At 27.9% G+C, this 22,584-nt stretch overlaps 1 protein-coding gene across 4 annotated transcripts in view; it reads left to right on the top strand.

The window, feature by feature from the left end:
- Positions 1 to 22,076, top strand: part of REPTOR (repressed by TOR) — a 67,343-nt gene extending 45,267 nt beyond the window's left edge. For 3 of the 4 annotated variants that reach the window (XM_075366802.1, XM_075366799.1, XM_075366800.1), the window contains 3 exons: positions 4,801 to 4,874; positions 8,017 to 8,133; positions 14,168 to 14,695. In XM_075366802.1, the coding sequence (XP_075222917.1) occupies positions 4,801 to 4,874; positions 8,017 to 8,133; positions 14,168 to 14,262 (286 nt within the window). In that variant the 3' untranslated portion in view covers positions 14,263 to 14,695. Of the gene's footprint in view, positions 1 to 4,800; positions 4,875 to 8,016; positions 8,134 to 14,167; positions 14,696 to 21,254 lie in introns of those variants that run through there. The other variant, XR_012756507.1, reaches the window with a different exon arrangement.
- The last annotated feature ends 508 nt before the right edge of the window (positions 22,077 to 22,584 follow it).

Genomic DNA, 22,584 nt, shown 5'->3' with positions numbered 1-22,584 from the left:
TAAATAGAATTCTTAGAAAAAATTTAGCACACACTCCCTCTATTGTTCAGTGCATACATAAAGTTCAGCAATAATTTTTCCTGGGATCAATTCAATTGGTCTCTGTGGATTACAGTACAGTGCTGTACTGTACTGTTTCTGTAGTGAGCTATATTCAATGTCAAAGCATACCATATACAATGTTAAATAGAGGTAGCTATACATTACTACTTATACATTATTTAACGAAAACTTCTAATGAATTTTTTCCCAGAATTCTCAATTTCATTATATAGAGGTTCGACTGTTTTACCACAGAGCATTAGGTCTGAAACTGGATTAGATTTTCTGCCAAAAGGACGGAGAACCTAACGTTTTTAAGTTCTTTTTTATCATTATGAGACTAAACTTAAATAAATTAATGATGAAAAAGATACATTAAATAGTAGGTGTTGCAGTGAAATCTTGTTATAGTAGCAGAACTGACAGTTTGGTCTCTACATTGAGTCTCTTTATAGAGAGAGTTTAAAACAGACTGAAAAGATAAGTGGACCTTTTTTTATCTATTTTGTATCTTGGGACAGTTTTAATAAAGTAACTTGAATACAAATTTTATTATGCGAATCTAAATATTGAGAAAAGAAACATGTATTACTCCAAGGGAAATGAAGACAACAGCTTTTGAAAATGTTTCTTTTAAAATGTGATTTTAAGCAAAATATTCTGATTCATAATACACCATTATGCTAAAAGAACTACAAAAATAAAATATTCGTAAAAAAAAATTCTAAAAGAAAAAACCTGCAACACATTTGTAGGACTTCCCAGTCATGCGGCTAAAGCCGCATTCTGGGAAAGTCCTACAAGTGTGGGTTGTTTTGATGCGTGGCTTACACAACTTAATTAAAAATATTTATCATTTTATTTAAAATATGATATTTTTTCATTTATTTTATTTAATTCAATGATTCTAACCAAAGTGTGCGCACATACCGTATTTAATTGGCACGGTTGTGATGGTACTAGTGGCGACTGTTGGCAATAACTAACTAAGCTAATGTGATTTCACTACTTGTGTAGAACAAATTTTGCTTGTACAGTTGACATACTGGTGTAGCCGCAAGGCGTAACACACTAGGTACAGTCAACTGGATGATTTAGAGTGAGACCCTGCCAGACCGTGTTACTTTTTTACACTTTAAATGTTCATTTATTTAATTCTACTGCTCATCTGTGATGTCACAACATAGCAGATGACTACAACAGCATTATTATTTTTATTTATTTTTTTTTTTTTTGGTAGGGATGCGATTTTGCAAAAAGTTTTTTTGCATATATTGTTATTTTTTAATTGTTAACAAATGTTCCTAAGAAAAATATGACCTTAATTGGTCAAAATCTCATTGAGGATGACCGTGCTTTACAGCTTCATCCTGTTGACCTTTTAAATTGAAAATTTATTGGCATTATTGCTCTATATATAGAAGTAATCTGACCATGCTTGGTCAAAATTGGTCCAGTAGTTCTGGAGATATAAGGTGATTTAGAGGCCAACACAGAACACACACATACATACAAACATTAACATACAGAAAATTTCCATCTGGTTTGTTGGGTTCTGTAGGTGTCAAAACCTCAAGATCCAGTGAAAACCATATATGCCCAAAGTAAACAGTCATTTATTGATTATTGGCAATCCCAGAAAAACTTAATGTTAGCTAAAATAATTAGTAATTTTAACTGTTTGAGTTTTGGTGTGCAGTACTTCTTCAGTTTTATTTTAAATATTTAAGAATAGCCGTGGTAAATCCTTAATTGTGTTCTGGCATTGCAAATATATCTAAATTAGCCAAATAGATTTTACCCTTGTTTATTTGATAGTGGTAATATCTTTGGATTTGTTTAACTATATTCTTCATATTCCTCCCTCTTCTTTTTTATTCTTCATGCTTCCTTCTTTTTTATTCTGCCAGAATGCTTTTGATGATAGTAGTGTCACCGGAAGTAAACTGTTGTTGATACCCTACATAATGATCCATATCTGTTTCTTAAAAACTACAGAATATTAAACTATGTTTGATTTGATCAGTTAATGGAAGGTCTTCTTCATTATAAATACTGTTTGTTTCTGGGTTTAAAACATAGTCAGCATGTCAAACTTTCCTATGCTTTTTGTAATATGATACTGCATCTTATAATTAAATATTGAAATTTTTTACAATATTTCTTTAGTGATCTTTTATACATTTTCTGATGTTCTGGACCATTGGCTAGAGAATATTTATAATATTGGTCAGAGAGAAAATAATTTTAATATTTTTTTCATTCAGTGATAGCACCACACATTATACAGTTATCTTTCAGTAACTAAATCTTCTGATAAACATTTGTTAAATTCATCACCCTATGAATGTATTTCTTCTTAAAAAATTTCAGTTGTCATCCATGCTGATTTGTTACTTTGATATTTTAATGGTAGATTTTAATGTTTTTGAAACATCTTGGGATTTTGATTTAATGATTACTAAACACAGACATATTCCTTTCCTGACATTGACACAGACTAAAATGGTGTTTCATTCTTTGACAGTTCATCACGCATATGTCATCTCAAAATTTTGAAGTATTATCTAAAACCAGTTTATAAAATCCTCCTGTTTCATCATTGAGTATGTCATCTTCCTGAAAATCATCACTTATACAAGCCTATTTAGTTTTTCACCAGGTATTTGTAGAATTTAAACCAACTTCCTTAGCTTCATCGTTATTTTTCCAAACAAAAATACTTTGCTACGTTAATAAAAAAATATGTTGTTACGATTTTTCTAGCCAATCAGAATCTTTAAAATTGAGAAATCTAAATTTTTTGCAAAGAATTCAGCTTTCATTTTTGTTACTGGGCCATTTTCGAGAATATTTGAACTTATTGCCAAAACCACTACAAAAGTGCTTGAACGTTTGTTCAAATCCTGGTTTACAAATTTTTTAACAAACAAACTAGGTAAACTAAATTTTTTACAGACATCAACTTTTAAATTTATAGATACCAACTTCTTTATAATCTTTTCTAATTTGCAAATGTTTTCATCCAGATAAATCTTTTTGTTTGGAAGATGTTTTTTAAAAAATGTTAATTTAATAGCTAATGAAAATGCTTGCTATAAATAGCAGTGATAAAACACTAAAAATACAGAAGGCTATCAAACAGATGAAAAAAACTCAAGTGTATTATCACTTAAATACGACTAACTTAAGAATTGCAGTTTATCTTTATTCAGGCATGTTGAAGGTAATGAGATTTTGTTAACCTCAAATGAAAGATTTCTGCAATGTAGGTCATAAGTGAAATAGAAAATTAATATTTATTAGTCATAAAACTTAAGCTTAAAATATCTTGTGATTGACAGAATGGAATCTATCAAACAATAATATTGATTGTGGAATACTAAATTTCTGTTTGAAGATATAGTTAGGGATTTTCTATAAAAAAAAAAATATAAAAAAAAATAGATAAAAACTTGTTTTTTTAAGATTACTGCACTGCCATTTCAAAATAGAATTAAAGCATAATCCAGTTTTATATGTAAAATAACCTGCATATTTTATGACAAAATTTTACAATTTACTGTTTGGAAAATGATTATAATCATGTTGGATAATTACTCTTACAACACTCTCAGGGCTGATAAAACTGGTTTTGATAATATGGGATTTATTATTTTATTTAATGTTAAATGCCTTTACTATTGTACTTGCTACGTTTAATTTTTGCTCTGTGAATAAAAATAATGATGCTAGTAAATATCACTACTTAATATAGGAATGTGTGCCAATAAATATTGCTGCAAAAGAGAGATTCCTACCACAAAGAAAACTGCAGTAACAAGATTTCTCTGTACCTGCAACAATCAAATTATAATGACCCCTTTTATAAGTATGAAACTAAAAGGAAGACAGAATTTTTTTTCTAGATAAGTATAGCTAGAAAAGTTAGGCAGTTGGTAAAAACGTTCAGATTTAAAAAAAAATAATAATTGAGAAACACTGTAAGTGATAAAGTAATTTATCATATGTTATTCATCAGTATGTTAGATTTGCATTTTTCCAAAGCTTTGGATTTATGTTGAGTGGTAGTAGGGTTAATATTATTAACGCACCGGGTTGGTGTAGTTGTGAGTGCATCTTCTCAAATCAGCTGATTTGAAAGTTGAGAGTTCCAGCATTCAAGTCCTAGTAAAGTCAGTTGTTTTTACACGGATTTGAATACTAGATCGTGAATACTGGTGTTCTGTGGTGGTTGGGTTTCAATTAACCACACATCTCAGGAATGGTTGAACTGAGACTACAAGACTATACTGATATGATATGTACTTCATTTACACTCATACATATCATCCTCATTCATCCTCTGAAATATTATCTGAATGGTAATTACTGGAGGCTAAACAGGAAAAAAAAAGAAAGGGTTAATATTATTGAAATGGGTATTAAACTAACATCTTTCATTAAAGTAAAGATATATTTACATGAAAAAAAAGTACAAACTAAATTGAATGTATTAGGCATACTTAATGTTGTACTTAGGACCTAATATATATCATCCAATACTGAGTATCTGAGGTTAGCAAATACCACTAGAAATGAAGTACTAAATAAATAAATAAATTTATGTAGTATTAAACACATACAAAAGACATATTTTTTCATGTTGTATTTTTTTATAATTCTGATTATTTAACTAAAATGAAATTTATTTAAATTTTAATTAAAATGTTACCAGTTTAAAATTTCTAATCCATTTTTTGCATTTGTACTTTTTAGGGCTTGTCGTCTCAAGAAAAAAGCTCAACATGAAGCTAATAAAATAAAACTGTGTGGATTGGAACAAGAACATAGTAAGTATCTTTGTCATGCACAGATTACTTACGTAGGCTTAAAAAATATATTTTCATTTAAATAAATTTTGCTGAAAGGAACAGTATGTCTGTGTTTTAAAAAGCAACATAATCCTGAAATTTTATTGTTATAACTATTCTGTTATAATTAGTAATGCTTTTTTCATTTTGGACCGATTTGACAGCCATACTGGGTAAGTGTTGGAGGGTTATTTAACTTTCCTGGGATCAGAATATTAATAATATTGCAGAGTAAGAGAAAAGTTACATACTCAAGAGAATTTTCATTAAATAATTTATTATTTTTTAATGATATTTATTTTTTTTTCATTTTATTAAAACAGTAATAGGTGTATTTTACCATTTTAAAAAGAAATGTTTGAAACTCCTCCATTTGTACCTATATAAGTTCAATATGTCCTTCAGCTGGTTTCAACCCTTTTATTGTTTTTGTTATGATACAGAATATTTTGTTTTCAATGTTTTCTTTGGCAGATGTTTGTTTTTTTTTATCTGGAGAGGTAAAGCGGACTTGGCTGGTAATCTAGACAGCCATAATGTATAAAAAATATTCTTTCCCCAAAAAGAACTCTTGTAACAATGTCATTGGATTATTTCATTGCAGCCAGCAGTTATGTTCATTTTCTATTAGTGACATGAATTTAATTAAATCTACTTATAATTTTTAGCTATTATTTCCAGAAAAAAAAATTGACTTTACTACTATCCTTCTTTAAAAATCACGTACCAAATTCTTACCTTCTGTAAACGTAATGGAGACTGATGGAAGACTGAGAGTTCTCTAACAACTTTAGTATCTATTGTTCTGGCTGTTAACATATCAGCTTAAATGAAATCTAAAGTAATTATAGTAACATTCATCAATTAAGAAAACGTAATTCAAAGCTTAAACATTGTAAGCTAATTGAATAAAATTTTTCATTAATACAGCCACTTTTCATGACAGCTTCTTCATTCTTCTTCAATTCATGCTTGGCATGAATAAAAAGCAAATAGAATTTTAGTTTTATTTTAGTTCTGTGCGGGTTCTTGCACGTTTCAATTCGTTAAGACACTCCCTGAATGATTTTGAATGTTGTAAGGATGCACAAACATTTCCTGTGAACTTATTTAAAATTTTAGTTTGGCCGAATCATTTTCATTCATCCATACTTCCAGTTTCTAAAGAAGTGATATCTGTCAAACTGTCAACTTATTGGGTACGTGTGATTTACTAAGACCTACTGCAAAGTCCTCCTGATATTTTAAAAACAGCTGCAGTTTAAAGTACCTTTTAAGAATTAATTCACATTAAATTTGGGTTAAGTGCATTTGAGTCATTCCACAGTAACTTGATTCTTGTAGTAAAATATAGATAAATTAATTGAACTTATCATACTGGAGATAAGATTGTGTGTTACTAATATGCACAGTTGTGCCAGCCTAAAGACACTTTTTTTAATTTACGTTAAAGGTAGTGTAACTTTTGGCTTACAGCTCATGTAATAACGGCTGCTTAAAAAGTGATGTAATCTTATGGGAAAATGAGCAAGTAATAATAGTTGTTGAAAGTGGCCTCCATTTTGGAATTCACATAATTGAGTACGACGTTGTATGCTCATAAACACATGTTGTAATGTTTGTTGAGGAATTGCTGCGACACATAATTCAATTTCACTCTGCAATTTGGGAATAGAGTGGGGATGAGTTTTGTAAGCAGCATCCTTAAGGTATCCCTACTAGAAAAATTCAAAAGGAGATAAATCAGGAGACCAAGGGAGACCACAACCCTTTCAAAATCACTTGCCCTTTCCATGAAAATACTGATCCAAGAAAGTCATAGTGTTGTTGGCTGTATGAGCCGTAACATTGCCCTGCTGAAGCCATGTGTACTGTTGCTTATCTGCACATTATAGAGTTTGCAAATTGTTGCACCTTCTGTATGTAGCACTTGGTATTCACTGTGCCATGAAAGAATGTCAGTTGTCAAGATTCACCTATGTGAAATTACACTACCAAACACTCACTTTTTGTTCATGCAGAGGAGAATCGTGCAGCTGATTTTCTGAACAACAAATACATAAATTCTTTGCATTCATGTATGGAACCAAGCCTCGTTAGACCAAAACTAATCACAGAGTTCTTCCTCATCTGGCATTACAGATGACATGAACCACTGACAGAAAGTTACACGTTTTTCAGTGTCTGCAGGTAACAAATCGTGAACAACATGAATTCTGTACGGATGCAGTTTTAAACATTTATGCAATGCTGTCTGGATACTACCATTGAAGAGACCAGACTGGCTAGGTAGGTATCGCAAAGACTTAATCTAACAGAATATACACCTTGCACGTTATGAACTTTTTTGGTGCTAGCACTTTTCAGTCGACCACTTTTGACTGCATCTCCTACATTCCCTGTTTCTTTGAACTTGTCATACAACTGCTTGATGAAGGACTTGTTTGGTGCATCTACACAATACTTTTCAGTGAAGACATTTTGGGTCTGGGCATAACTGGCACATCTAATGTATTGGGAAACAATGAATATTCTCTGCTGCATTGTGTAACTCAACTTTCCTCAATTAAACCCACAACAAAAGAAGGAAACATTTTTCCATTAGGTTGCGTGACTTTTTGAACACTTTTAATTAATAGATTCTATTAATATCCTTTTTATCAGCAGAATAACTTGAATATTTCTTTAAGTTTAATAATTCTTTTAGTTTTGATTGCGTTTATAAAACACCTCCCCTTTTTAAATGATTATTAGTTGCATAAACATTACTAAAATATTAATTTTTAAACTGTATTAAATAATTTAAGTATCTCTCAAGTTAAATTGAAGGTGAATGTCTGGTTATTTTACTGCTGATGTAATCTACTTTTAAACTGAAAAGTTATCATTAATTGTTTTAATAATTTAAATATAACTGAAGTTTATTTTAATGAAAATTGATAGTGTTATTAGTCATAAAGACATGACAAACTGGATGTTTGGCAGTTGGAAATACTCATTATTTGTCTGAGCAATGTGTAATTGTGGTCTTATTAGTTTTGCATACTATGTTTGACTTTTGAATATTTGTTGCATTGTGTTACGAGTAGATTTAAAAATGATTATTTATGTCTTTTTTTAGAACGTCTGCTTACTGGTATTACTCAAATGAAGCAGTTATATATAAGTAAATTCAGTGAAGGTCAAGATGTTAGTGATTTTGGAAAGCAAAGTGAAAAAATAGTGAAGCAGGCAACTAGTAAGTATACTGTAATTAAATTTTATAATTTATATGAAATAGTTTATTTATTTTTTAACTTAACATTTCCTTTTTGCATAATTCTTTTTTCTGTTAATAAGCAAGTAAGTTTATCTTGTCTTGAATCATAGATATTTGAGGTGAAATTGGAAAGCTCCAGGATTAAGCCTAAAAAAAATTAATTTGCCTACCATTTATAAAATTATCTGGAAGTAGTCTTCTTGGAAGCATATACATAGATTCCAGTGCCATTTCCACCTCTCAAAGAAGTAGATAAAGTTCTTTCCTGGAGGTTTTCCAGCACTGCCTGCAATTCTTTTTTGATGTCTTATATGGTGTCAAAGTGGTGTTCTTTCAGCTTTAATTTTAGTTAGGGGTGTGTATAGGGCTAGATGTGGATATTACAGACTATGGAAAGGTATGTTGACCTTCATCAAAAACTGTATTTTTTTAAGGAAGGTGTGTGTGGGCACACTGTCATCGTGCAAATACTAATCTTGACAATAAAGGTCAACATTTACCATAACACTAACAGAAATAATTCTTGGAGAGTAATGGCTTTGTTGTCAAAGAATGTGACAATCTGCATTTTATTTTATTTCTTACCTGTAATGGATTCTTCGGTTGGTCTCAGTGACTGCATGCTCTTTCATTGTTTTCATTGTTTCACATGTTTTGTTTCTTGAAAGTAGCCAGCCATGAACCCAATTTTCATCTCTGTTATGACTAGATGTGAAAGTAGGGTTGTTGTTAGCCATTTATGAAGTTCACAATGTACATTAACACGTACATGTGTTTAAATTTTAAGTTAAAATGTCTTGGCAGCTGCTGCAAGCCTTTCCAACCACATCACATAATTCATGGATTTCTTGTTGTCAGTCTTCATAGATGAGTTCTTGTACATATTTTCTAGTATTTTGCTTGTGGAAGGTCACCTAGAACAATCACCATCTTCAAGTGACATTCCACCAGCCTTGAAATGAACATGCAATTCCAAAACCTATGTCTTTAAATCTGTGGTAATAACAGATCTTCTATAAAAGCCTTATGAAGCTTTCGAAAAGTCTCACAATTTACAAAGTTTCACACAAACATTTTTCTACCCATTTTTCAAATTTATTAGTCATTGCAGATTAGTAACGCAAGGTTATAAAACTTTGTTCCTGAGAAGAGCATGTGCACACAGCACCCAACATACTATACAGTAGGCTAGCTTGATATTAATGACCTTCAGTGTCCCAAACAGAATTTTCGTAATGTGCAGTCCAGGAACTTCCTGATACCATTCTGTAAAACATTTTTACTTCAAAAACTTTTCATAATTGTTTGTATGCAGTCAATTCACTGAATTATCTGCAGTAATTTGTGGTATACCTACTATAGATATACCAAAAAGAAGATAATTGATAATAATTGTTTGAAGTAAATATCTGCAGTAATATTGGCACACCTACTGTAGATATTAAAAAAAAAATTATAACAGGAGAAATATATATTTATATATATTTAAAAAAATTATAAAATTTCCTTTTTAATTATAAAGTTATTAAATAATTCTTAAATCACAACATTTTTGAATTCATTTTTATTATAAGCATGATCTGTATTATTTTGATTTTGTTGCTCCATGATTCCTTAGTTTACCAGCTGAACTAACTCGCTATGTCTAGTAACAAAAATTTTACAAAAACTCTCATATCAGTTGTAAGCAATTTGCTTGTATGAAGAAGCATTACCTAAAACAAGACAGTTTTGGTGTAAGTATATCATTGTTTTAATTATGTAAAGGATTTAATCACATAAAATAAAAGATTTTATTTATTCACACTGCCTGAAAAATATTTTTCAGGAGTTATATACAAATTATAAAAGTGTAATAACTTTTGAAAAATAATGCTTTAAGTACATAAAAGTCTTACAACAAATTCTAAATGTGCTGCTGTCTGAATTCCACAGTGCACTCTGTTATGCAATGAAAACCTTCTTTAGTTACAGTAAAAAGTGTCAGAAATGTTTGGAAATTTTGGTAAGTAAATGTGGAAATGCTATTAAGAAAGAAAATAAAAATTTAATTTTACTTCCATTGTATATTACTGTAATGCTCATATAATTTTTTTTATTAATACCTGCATTTCTTCTCCATTCAAGTTGAGTGTATTAACATCATGTATGGCTTTTGGCACAAATTGTTTGTATGTTACTTGCCTTAGTCATAATTGTATAAACAATCTGATATGAAACAAATTCATTCCCTGTAACAGCCCAATCATTCTCAAGAATAATAAACATTCCATCTCGGACATATGACAGTGAAGATGAATAGGTGAAGCAGTTTTCCGTGATCTTTTTTACTGAGCTGAATATACTATTAGCTAAGTGTCTTTCTGCAGTTATTTATCACATTGTTGATTCAGACTTCATTTTTGAAATACTGTAAAAAATGAAATTATTGAAGATGGAAGCATAGAAAAAACTATAACAAAACTTATCTTGTTTTACTGTATAAAATAAATTGTGATTTTGTTACAACTATCAGTGACACTATCTAAGGTAGTATGTGTAATATGGTTTATGTTACATTGTAAAATATATGAGATTCATCCAAAAAGTATCGTGTTTAAGTAAGGATATGTGTATAAATACCATTGTCAAGGCCATGTATGCATAATTACATCTTTCCACTCAAGAATGAAGTAGCCTATCTGTTTACATTATGTTAAAGATCACTATGTATCAGATTTTGAGTTTAAAGTAATCAATTGTGAAATACTATACCAGTAATATGGTTTTTGATTGAGTTATGTTTAACCACTTGGAATTTATTATCAGATTTGTGAAACTAGATTGAATGTGTTAATTGAAGTTATGGTGATGCTTCAAGATCTTTGTTGCTTGAAATTGTAATTAAACATCCACCATAAGAAATTTTGGCCAAGATGAGTTTAGGCCTAAATAAATTCAAAAAGTAATATATTTGTTGTTTTTGAACAGTTACTTTGGTTAGAAATAAATTTTATGAAACCATTTACTGGTTAACTGTGAGAAACATCATAGAACTCTCCTGGAGTATATTTTGTATACATACAAAAGATGTTACATTTATTTTGTATACATACAAAATATACTGCATACAATATATATATATATATATATATATATATATATATTAAAGACAAAGGACAGCACAGTTTTCCACCAATGGTACAGAATTCAATAATGCTTCTTACTTAGGCTTATTGTTTTCCCATTTTAAGAGCATTTTTGCGGGTTTCCCTCATCATCAGGTAATAAAAACTTTTCAGAATCACACATTAAACTCAAAAATATTAAAATTGTCAGATATTATGAAAATATATAGTCAAAGAATTAAAATAAAATTTTACATGTGGCCAGCCATACATACAGCACTGTACTAACATTTAAAATTTTTATTTAATAAATACACCTGCAAAAATATGAATCCTTTTCTGCCTAATACAATGTATTACAACTAAAATTTTCCTTTTGTTTCTGTTTTGCGCCACTTAAAATCTAATCCTTTCAAAATTCTTCTTAAACTAGTTTATTGCCGTTAAAATTAATTTTATTTTTCAATTCTTTACAGAGTTTGCTAACTGTTGGTAGCTTCCCTATCTTTGAGTAAAATTAATTTACAGGTTGCCTAACCACACCGTTATCAAAATCACCTAATCTGGTAACTGGTGTTTAGAACATTTCTTTTTCTGGGTGATGAACGAACAGCCCCCCTTGGACCAAAGAAGTTCTTTTTTTCTTTTCTTAGCCCTTGAATCTGAGTCCTGGAAATGCCACAGGCAGCTGCAGTTCTCCCTTGACACTTCTGTATAGTAATTAAATGCTTGTCATTTTTTAATTTTCCTATAGCCAAAGATTCTTTTTAATGAAATCATAAACGTTGTTTACAGTTTTGTGCGCCTGTGTTCAAAGTTTTTTACCTTTTCTAATAGACTTTAACTCAACCATAATTATTCGCATGTAATGAATTACTTTAAAAAGTTTGAACCATAAAGCACGATAAAATGTTTTTATAAAATATTGTATTTTACATTAATTGACTATGTAACAGAATACATGACACACTCCAAAAGAATTTTACTGAGAGGTAGACCCACAGAACTGAACTTTTTACACATGGAAAAGCAAAAGAGAAACAAAAATAAAATGAAATAAAAATAATTGTTTTGAATTTGAAACATGATGTCACTTTCTTAATATTGTAAACACACTAAAATACACTGCTTCGTAAACACAGTTGCATCCTTTAAACATAATTTCATTTTAGGGAAAAAGTTACACACTACCAAATCTGGCGAACATGAAAGATATTTCAGTTTATAATGTGTTTGTCGGCCAAAAATTGCTTTACAGCTTTGTGAGCAGGCGTATTGTCCTGATGAAGAATGAAACTATTTTGAACATTTTGGTTGTTTTATTTTTATTTCTCAGTTTTTTAACCCATCCATCCAAAATTATGCCCTTGACATAAAAACAAAATAACAATGACCATAGCTTTGAATAATGACTTGCTTTTTTCATTCTTGGTGAGGACAGTGTTTTCCAGCGCATTGATTTTTGTTTCATCTCTGGATCATATTGGAAGATCCAAGTTTCATCACAAATGATGATTTTATAATTTTTTTGAAAAAGGTTGGGTGTTGATATCAAGTTGCTGCAACATCCATTGCAAATTTACCTTTTATTAAACATCTTTTTTAATGTTGAGGTCCTCATAGAAAATTTTCAATTGATGGTGGCTGAAGCCCCATCATTTGGACACACGTTGATGATCTTGGACAGTGTATATAATTTTTTGTACAATTTCTTCAGTTCTTGAAGTGAAAGATTGTCCAGGGTGATCTTCATATTCACTTTGTGACATCCTTCACTGAATTTTTTGCCTCACTTGCACATATGCAAGTGATCTTACCTGTAAGCCTCAGTAAGCATTTGAAACCATTTTGTTGGTGTTTAGTTCAGTTTCCCTAAAAGTTTCAAATTATACGTTCTCATCTTTTAAAATTAGCATTATTCTGACTCACATCAGAAAGCAACTTTATTAAATGATGATTCATAATCAACTGAACAGCCAAGAGTGTTATTGTTTATCATGAAGGTTCAGATTTGTCTAAGGTCTCTGCCGAAGAGCTCACAATCAGTTCTCAATGCTTTCTCTATGAGGGAAACACAGTCTTGTTATTTAACAGAAACACCTTGTATATGTTTATTATAGGATTATCTGAACTACAAAATAAATAAAAAATCAGGTGGGGGATAAGTATTCCAAAACCTCTGTAGAAGTGGACATGTTAATTTAGCAGCACCAAATGATCTTTCAAATCTTAATCAGCTGTAATCAGATTAAAATGAGTAGATAAGACCATTCAAAAAATAACTATAAAAATATAATAATACTTCAGGTCACAATATCATTATCAAAACTACTTTAACCTAATGCTCAAACATCTATCAACCAGATCTAAATTACTCAAATGTCAGTGTAACAAATTAATTTATTTATGACATGTGTTTTAACTTACAGTCCAATCCCTACAATTTCAATTCCTCTACTCAGCAAACTTCCAAAAAACAAAATTAATTTTTTATTGTAAAACTGAGTTAAATTATATCCATTTAGTTATTAACAGTAATTATAAAATATTTATCATAATAGTCATGACACAAATGAATTGTTTTATTTCAGAGTTGAGGGATTGAACAATATTAATATAAATCTAGATGTATAAATCATATTGCAGTCGCTCACTTGCTCATAGCCACATTCACTCCCATAAACACATCTATCTATTAAACACTTTATAAGCTCCCTCCTACAATTCCATCCTGTTCTTAATATTAGAAGAACTTTTAACATTAAACGAGGGTTATTTACTGCAATTTCTGAGAATGAAAAAGATCATGTTTTCAGAATTTTCCAAAAAAAATTATATCTGATGTTTATTTAAATGTCTTTTATTTGTCTGAAAAATTATTAAATAAAGTGATTTTTATTTTACAGAAGTTAAAGTTGCTGGTCAGACGACAGAGTTTGTGAACAAAATATTGGAAAAAGTTAAAAGTGGTGTCCCAAATGGTGGTTTGGATGACATTTGAGTCAAATCTTATTACATTTATTGCATGACATTATTGATTGCCATTATACTTCTGATGCGAGCCATTTTAACAGTGCCATACGTCCTATCATGGTTGGTTGGATATAAAATGCTAGTTATTATGTTAATATTATTACTTTTGTCATAGATTTATTATAATTCATAACAGTAGTCATAATTATAATTACAATTATCATTATTATAGCCATATAGTTTATTACAGTAATTATTATGTAACCATGAGTAGTAATTATTATTATTATGTATTGTAGTTACCTGTATTTTTATTTATAGTATATTTTTGTATTAAAAATACACAATTGATTATAAGCCTATCATTGTAAGTATGTTTGAATAAGTTGGTTAGTAGTTTTTATTAACAAAAGACGTTTGTTTTTATTAAAAGAAAGATATAAATTTATTTTAGCATGTTTTTATTAAGTGAATAATGATAAAATGATTCAATTATTTTTTATTATCATTAATTATTTTTTGTATCCTAACAACTTATGTGATAATACTTTGTTTTCTTCTGTTTTGTCGTGATTGTGTTGTGTTTTATTGATAACATCTTTAAAAGATGCTGTTAACATTTTTGTACATATGTGTAAATATTTTATTTCAAGAATTTATATACATATGAAAATAAAAGTTTTTATTATTACTATTTAAATATAGTGATAATTAAAGTAAACATTTTTGAAGTTAAACAAAAAAAATATATAATTATGATGTGTGAATATATATGTTGTCAGTTTTTTCCACGGTGTATTGGTTCTGTCTTTTGACAGTAGGGGTTAAGTAAAGATTGTTCTTTTTTATTTTTAATTTACTTATGATGTAGTTCATTTGATGGTTTTCTACTATATGCATTGTAGTGGTAAATTTACTACAATATGCAGTGAAAACTAAATATTAAATATTTTATTTTATTCAAATATTTTATTTCAGTATGATAGGAATCTGTGAAGAATTAAGAATTTATAAATTAGTGTATATCAACTGGTTAGACTTTAATGTAAATTTATTCAATTATATGTTTTGTTGACTTTAAATGAAGAAAAATATAATATTCTTTATTTAAGATCCAAGAAAACACAAGACTTAATTAATCTCTAATTGACCTGGCTCTTTTTGGCATACTCTCTTTCATGTGTATTGTAATTAAAGTGACTTTACAGCAGTTCCTGTCTATGGATTATGTAGTGATTGTTTCCAGCAATATTCCTTGCTAATCCTCAAAGGCAATTTTCTTGAAATTTCAGGGTGATAATTTAAAAAAAATTATTTACCTTTTTTGGCTTACAGTAAGTTTGCTCATCCTATTATTAGGAGACCACAAAAAGGAAAGTATGAATTGATGAAATAGCAGCAATACCTTTACCAGAAGTAGTCCAATATAGCTTTACAAATTTTTATACAGATCAGTTACCAGTAAACATTAGGGCATTATGTATTACCGCTTTATTTCATTGCAATGAAAGAAGTTTCCTTCTTACCCCATCTTCTGATGTGGTGGATTTTATTTATTAGTGATATAATCTGTTGTGAATTATCCGTAATTAAATTTTTTGCTGACTATGAAATTTACAATGAAAATTTTTTGAAATTTCAGGACTGTAAAAGTTTAGTGCCACCACCTTGTTTTATATCTTTTTTTTCATTCATATCACAAACTCATTCACCTTGCCATGTTTGGTGTTCTTAATGATTACTCATAGTATGCTGCTGGGTTATATTTTTTGCTCTGATAATATCTGGATTGTAAACATCTCATAATTTTTAATGTATATTATAACAGCATTTGTTTTTTGTCACAGAATTTAGTAAATAGGTTTGATGATTAGTATACAACTGATATCAAGTGAGCCAGATGAAAAATCAGTCTTACAGTATGAGTCCTGATGAAACAGAGGATTAAAAATCAAGGAAGTTGTTTAATCATTTTTTGACTTATTTTAGAAAATATACTTCCCTGATGGATGGTTTTATTTCTGTTTAAAGAATAAAAAGACAATGAAATTTGTTGGTGCCTCTACAAGGCAATATTATGAAAAGCTAATATAAAAATTTAAATCATATATTACTTATCATACTAAAATAATTGAATCAGAAATTTAGTCTGAAAAAGGGCTTTTGAATTATTGTATACTGCCTGTGCATGTACAGCTCTGAAAAACTAAAATTAAATGAATATTATTTCCAAGTCTAGTGTACTATGAGTGGATGTGCTTGTATTGAATTAATAATGATTAAATGAAGATAATTTATTGAATATATTTTAATCTGTTCTAACCAAGTAATTATTGTCTATTATTATGCATGTAATGAAATTATTGTGCTTTTTAAATGTATATATATATATTAATTTTTTAACTTTTCATCCGCTACATTTATATATTATTTAAGAATAATTTTTATATATTTTCTGAAAATTCAAAATATAGACAAGAAAGTGTGTCACTGTATACTAATGCTATAATAATCTTTACTGACATAATTGATCAGTAAAATAATACACATGGAGTCAAAATAACAGTAGTGACATTCTGGACTGTTCATAACAGTGAAAATGACAGCAGAGAACATTATTACTTGTGATAGTATATATAACAGTTGCTATTTTAACTTTAATTCTTATTATTTTAATTGTTGGCTAGGAAAGTATTTCTACTATGCGGATGAGTGTTTTGACATATTATCCTAATTGTGTTGTGGTCTCTCCAAAAAATATTAAAAAAGTGTTTTAAATATATATTTGTTAATTATGAATCCCTGATTAAATTTTGGGTGATTTACTAGATCTGGATTTTTTTTGTAATTTATAATAATCATATTTATTCTATTTTTAATAATTATCACATTAAAAAATGTAATCAAAATATATTATATTGATCATAAAGCTATTTATTATACAGCTATTTGTATTTGTTTGATATTGATGTTAATTCTATTTAATAAAATTATACTTATATCGTTCTTGTTCAAGCGCATATGCAGCATTGCTGGTTAAAAAAAAATAAAAAAATTGAAAATTGTGTTTTGAATGCTCATGAAAAATATAATATTTGGAAAAACTTATTGTATATTTTATTGGAAATATAATAGTATATTTGTAACAAGATTAATATAGTATCACTAGGTTTCTGCATAAATATATGTAATACATTTTTAAATTAAAATTTTCAAAGTAAAATAATTTAATTAAATGTGCATTGATTTTATAGTATTTTGAAATTGTTATTAAAACTCAATCATAAATTTATTATCTATGTTCATAAAAATTTAAATAATATCCAATCTAATAAAATTAAAGTTTATTGTACTTCATTAATTCTCAAGAAGATAACTTAAATTAAGTTCGTTCCACTGACAAGGTTAGGTTATTAACGAGCTTTTCTGTAGTGATATGTAAATAGAATTTTGCTAATAGTAATTTAAACCGTGTCTTATCAGAACTGTGTTTTAACATAAAAAAAATAATCTTTTTGAGAATTTCAAAATATCCATATATTTTTTTAAGTAGTATTTTATAAAAGAAAAAAAAGAAGTAATATTAATTGGAGTTTTGCTGTAATTGTTACCACTTTATGATTTTTACTTTGTAATAAAGTTATTATAAAATAAAAATAATAAAATGATATTAATAATGAAAAAAGTGTGTAATCAAAGGAATACGATGATCGACCAATGCTATTTTACCACAATAAACTTATTGTTCTTTCACATTGGAAAAAATCTGTATATTCTGTAACTGTAAAACCAAGTAGAATGTATGTAGTTTATAATGCTAAAATATATTTTAACAATATTGGTAGTTTTTTTTACACCAATCATTAAAATTATAGATCTGTTGGGCATATTTTTTATTAGCTCGAGAGTTTAAAAAACATTGTTCATTATATTATTGAATTGCTAGTGATTTACATAAAGATGATCAATGATAATATCACTACGGCAGGCTAGATGAACTCGTATAGTTTTGATGACACAGTGGTGACATATTCCTCATTGTAGTTTAGATTTAGTTATACCACCTATCAATCTTACTAGAATAATGGCATTGACATCATGTATTGTGATATAAATAATGCTTACCTGATGACGGTCAATTTTAATATTTAAAGACATTTTATTTACAAAAGATTTTAAATAATGAATAAATACATTCGAGTCGAGTAAATTGGCACTAGGAATGAAATAAAGAATTTATAAATGCCCATGATCGTGTTAAAAGTGTTATATAACTTTATTTTTTATATTTTAGGAGTTATTAATAAAAAAAACAATACAAATTAAAATCTTTTTTCTCGTCAAAATACAAATTAAAGTTTTTAATTATGAAAGTAAAATATGTGTTGTTATTATAAATGTATTATTGTTGTAATCAATTGTGAATGTATTAATTTATGTTGATGGGTGGTAACTGAGATTTATTAAAAAAAAAGAAAAGTTTTAGTTATGGTCTTTATTTCATTTAAAGAGATGATAGTTGTAATAACTTCATATCTACTAATTTAAAATTCTTTCTGAGTAGCTATTATCAATTATGATGAATGTACAGTGACTTTTTATGCAATTGAGATTCTTCTATTAAACAGCGGTTTTTGCGCCAGCGTAATATTCATGGTATTTTATGCTGTTAGTAATGGTTTATTTATTTCATGTAATGCAGATTAAAACTCATTTTTAGCATACCAGTTGTAATAACTTCCTGCCCATTTAACAATTACCATAACATAAGAACACTTTATGTTACATCATTTATGATTCTGAGGTGAAAAGCCCGGCCTTAACAGCTATTTTTAGAGATTTTTCAATAAGATTGTATTAATTTTTCATTTTTCTAAAAGAAATCTGAAAACTAAGAATATTAAAACAATTGCAGTTTTGCATCAATAAAAGTTGTTAATTTTGCAGCAATGCTTGGCATCTCATAACATTTAATCTTTACCGAGAACATATATGCTGCATAATTATTAATTGTAATTTTTTGTTGTACATTCTCATATTTATTATTATTTATTAATTTTTTATGATTTACATTGGTTTTACTTTGTAGTTCAATATATATTTTAATGCTTATTATTTGTAGTATGTACATGTGTCATATACTATCTTTTTGGTATAAAGAGAAAAATACGTATGAAAAAATAGTTGAATATTAAACCTCTGTTGGAATCATTTCCTTTCTTATAAAGAGAGTATCAGTGTAATAAAACGGTTTAACGTGGTCAGAAACATTTTTCCACATGCTGACAACACTGTCTCTATTACCATAAGAATCTCTCCAAAATTTTAACTAACTTCATTATACTTATTTGGATTTGTTAGATGAGAGTTTTTTTTAGAATGTTTTAAGTATTTCCAAAAAGTTGATCTGAGTGTAGAAAGGCATGTCTTCCAAATGGAAATATTAAGTTTTGTAAATTTAAAAATTTGCTTGAGCCAGTTGATCCAGAAATACATCTACATGTTAGTCATTATGGAATTCAGTTTTGTCTCCCATGTGTCTTTTAATCCATTAGATTATGTGATGTCACAAAATCCAATTACATTTATATTTGTTAGATTGTTTTTTTAAACTATCAAAAACAGCCAAGACTTTTCATTACAACCTTTACTGTAAAATTCCTCCTTCCAAAAATATATTTTAACTGTATCTTATTCAGTTTCTGTTTAGATGGTCCCTTAACATTAGGAAAATTATAGATAAAATGTTGGTGTGAATAATATGCAATTTTATCTTGAGATTTTGGTTCAATGTGTACCAAGTTTTACCAAGTTTAGTAACAATTTGATGTAGTTTATGAAAGTGTAACTCAGACTTATTAAATCTTAGTTTTTCCATTAAGCGTGGAGTCCTTATCCTACTTCACCTTAAGTTGAGTCCTATTCTCACATCAACTGCAGTTGTTAATAATATATGGCTACATCATCTTTATATTTTTTCTAAGTTTTAAATACTATAGGCTCTTGTCTAAGTTGACTTAATATCATTAAAAAATTAATTTCTACATTTAATTATAGCTACTGCAGAAAGCATTTTAAGTTATATAATTATTTAAAAATTATATATAAGTAATAAATATTATTTTTATTTGTTATGTATTTTTTATATATATAAAATTATATAATTACACAAAGTAATTTTAAGATTTAATTTGTAATTGCTTTAGAATTGATTAGTATATATTATAAATAGTCAGATAAAGGGATTATTTTATTTATTATTGATTTAGGTTTTTCCAAAAGTAAAATGAATTAGTTCTTCCAAATTTTGATGTTGATGTTTTGTGTATATATTTTTTATTACTGTATGTGATATTATTTTTATACTGTAATTTGTGCATGCTCATAACACTATTATTATTATTATATAATTTCTTTATTAATTGGAAAGCAGCTGTATGCAAGCATGTGATATCTATATATTCTTCTAAAAAGTGTATTGAGGCCTAAGAAATTCTATATTATAAATTCTTCTGTAATTTTGTGTTGTAATGCCTGAGGAATCATTTTTTTTTACATTAACTACTTTTACTCATCATTTGACATTTTTTAATTAATTTTGTTTAACAGTTCAAGTAATTACATAAAAAAACTTTTATTTCTTTATAATAGGAATTATTTTGTTTTTTCTTTGATTTATTGTTTTTACATTATATATCCAATATTTACAGTTTCTAGCAAATATTGTATTTACAATGGCTTATGATGCTTTATATATATTTTTTGTCTTCTTGAAGTTAAATATGCTATTTCCAGTAGGTAAATGTTTCTTTTTCATTTTAAAATCTGTTCTTTCATACTTGCTTTTTAAAAGACGTAGATATCTGAACACCTGTGGTACAGCTTTTTCCAGTCTACATATTAAATGCTTATAGATTTACAAAATCATTTTAAAATTTGTACCAGAATTTGTGTAGTCAGTGTTACACAACATGTTGCTATTTATGAACAAATTTGTTCTTTTTTTCATTACATTTACAGTCCAGAGGTTCATTTATTTGCATTCACATTCTTAAGATGGGAAGATAGAAGGAGTAAAATTATGCATGAAGAATCTCAGATCCTACAAAAGTAAGAATTGGGAATTGAAAAGCAGATTCAACAAGGTACACATTTGTTTATTATTGTATGGTTTTCCACATGCAGGGATGATTTTGTTTTCTTTCATAGTTTAGAAAAGGTGTTTTCATCATTTCTGATGCCAAGAAGTATATACCATAAAAAATAATGTCGCTTTTATCTTCTCTCCTTTATCATTAAACTTAAAGATATATTAAGTTTCTTGTGCTGTCTCATTTTTAGCTGTCTCATATCACACCAATGTTTTTAAAACTTTTAAAGAATACTATCTGTCACTTTATAATTTAATGGTTCATCCTACAGTTATATCATTTATTATTATGTAAGTTAACATTTCACAGAACCAAGAACTCACAGTGAATTTAATTAAGTTAAGACGCAATTCTGCTGTCTGTGGTTAGATAATTGGTTGACTGTGTATCAGTTTTGGTTCTATTTACTGCAATTCAGTTTGAATTATATTTGTAACATTAATAAATAACAGTATTTTCTGTGTATGTTGTATTATGAAATTGTTTTTGTTTTTTAAATTTACATCTTTTGCTTGTCATCGTGATGCTTCAGGGAATTATTGTAAATTTTAATGTAGTCTTAGTTTTAAATTAAAATAGTATTATTTAAAGTATAAAATAGTTTGTAATTATTTACTTATAAATTAAATAATAAAAATTACAAAAAGTTAATGTAAGTACATTTTAAATTAAACTTTTAATATTGTGACATTAGGGCTGTTTGTATTCCATTGAAGTCTAACTTCGTTATTCTAAATATATATATTTTTAAATTGTTTTAGAAAAATATTAAAGTTTTAATTAAAGATTGTTAGTCAAATTCTAAGTTCTCTTTTAATTTGATAAAATGTTAGTAAATTAAATGTGTAAATTTTTTTCTACATTTTAATAGTAATTTCATTTATTATCTATTTAAAATTAATAATGCATCTGCAGTTTTAGGCAGTAGAATTTGAAGGGCATATTTGTTTATAACTTTTGAACAAAATGCTTTAATCATTATAATATTTTGTAGTAAGGATTTAAAACACAATCATTTGTAAACAAATTATAAATAGAATCTTTTATACATCAATCAGTATAACATTTTCACAACTTTATTGTCATTACTCCCATTCTTTCTTATTTTGATTGCTGGAGCAGATTACCAATTTGGTAGTTACTATAACTAAAAATTAATATAATTTTCAGTGTTGTATAATTTAATTTCTGAACATAGA

This window comes from Lycorma delicatula, chromosome 5 (genome assembly GCF_047948215.1).
Source record: "Lycorma delicatula isolate Av1 chromosome 5, ASM4794821v1, whole genome shotgun sequence".
In the NCBI taxonomy this organism is placed as follows: Eukaryota; Metazoa; Arthropoda; class Insecta; order Hemiptera; family Fulgoridae; genus Lycorma; species Lycorma delicatula.
This window is presented reverse-complemented; position numbering and strand designations above follow the sequence as displayed.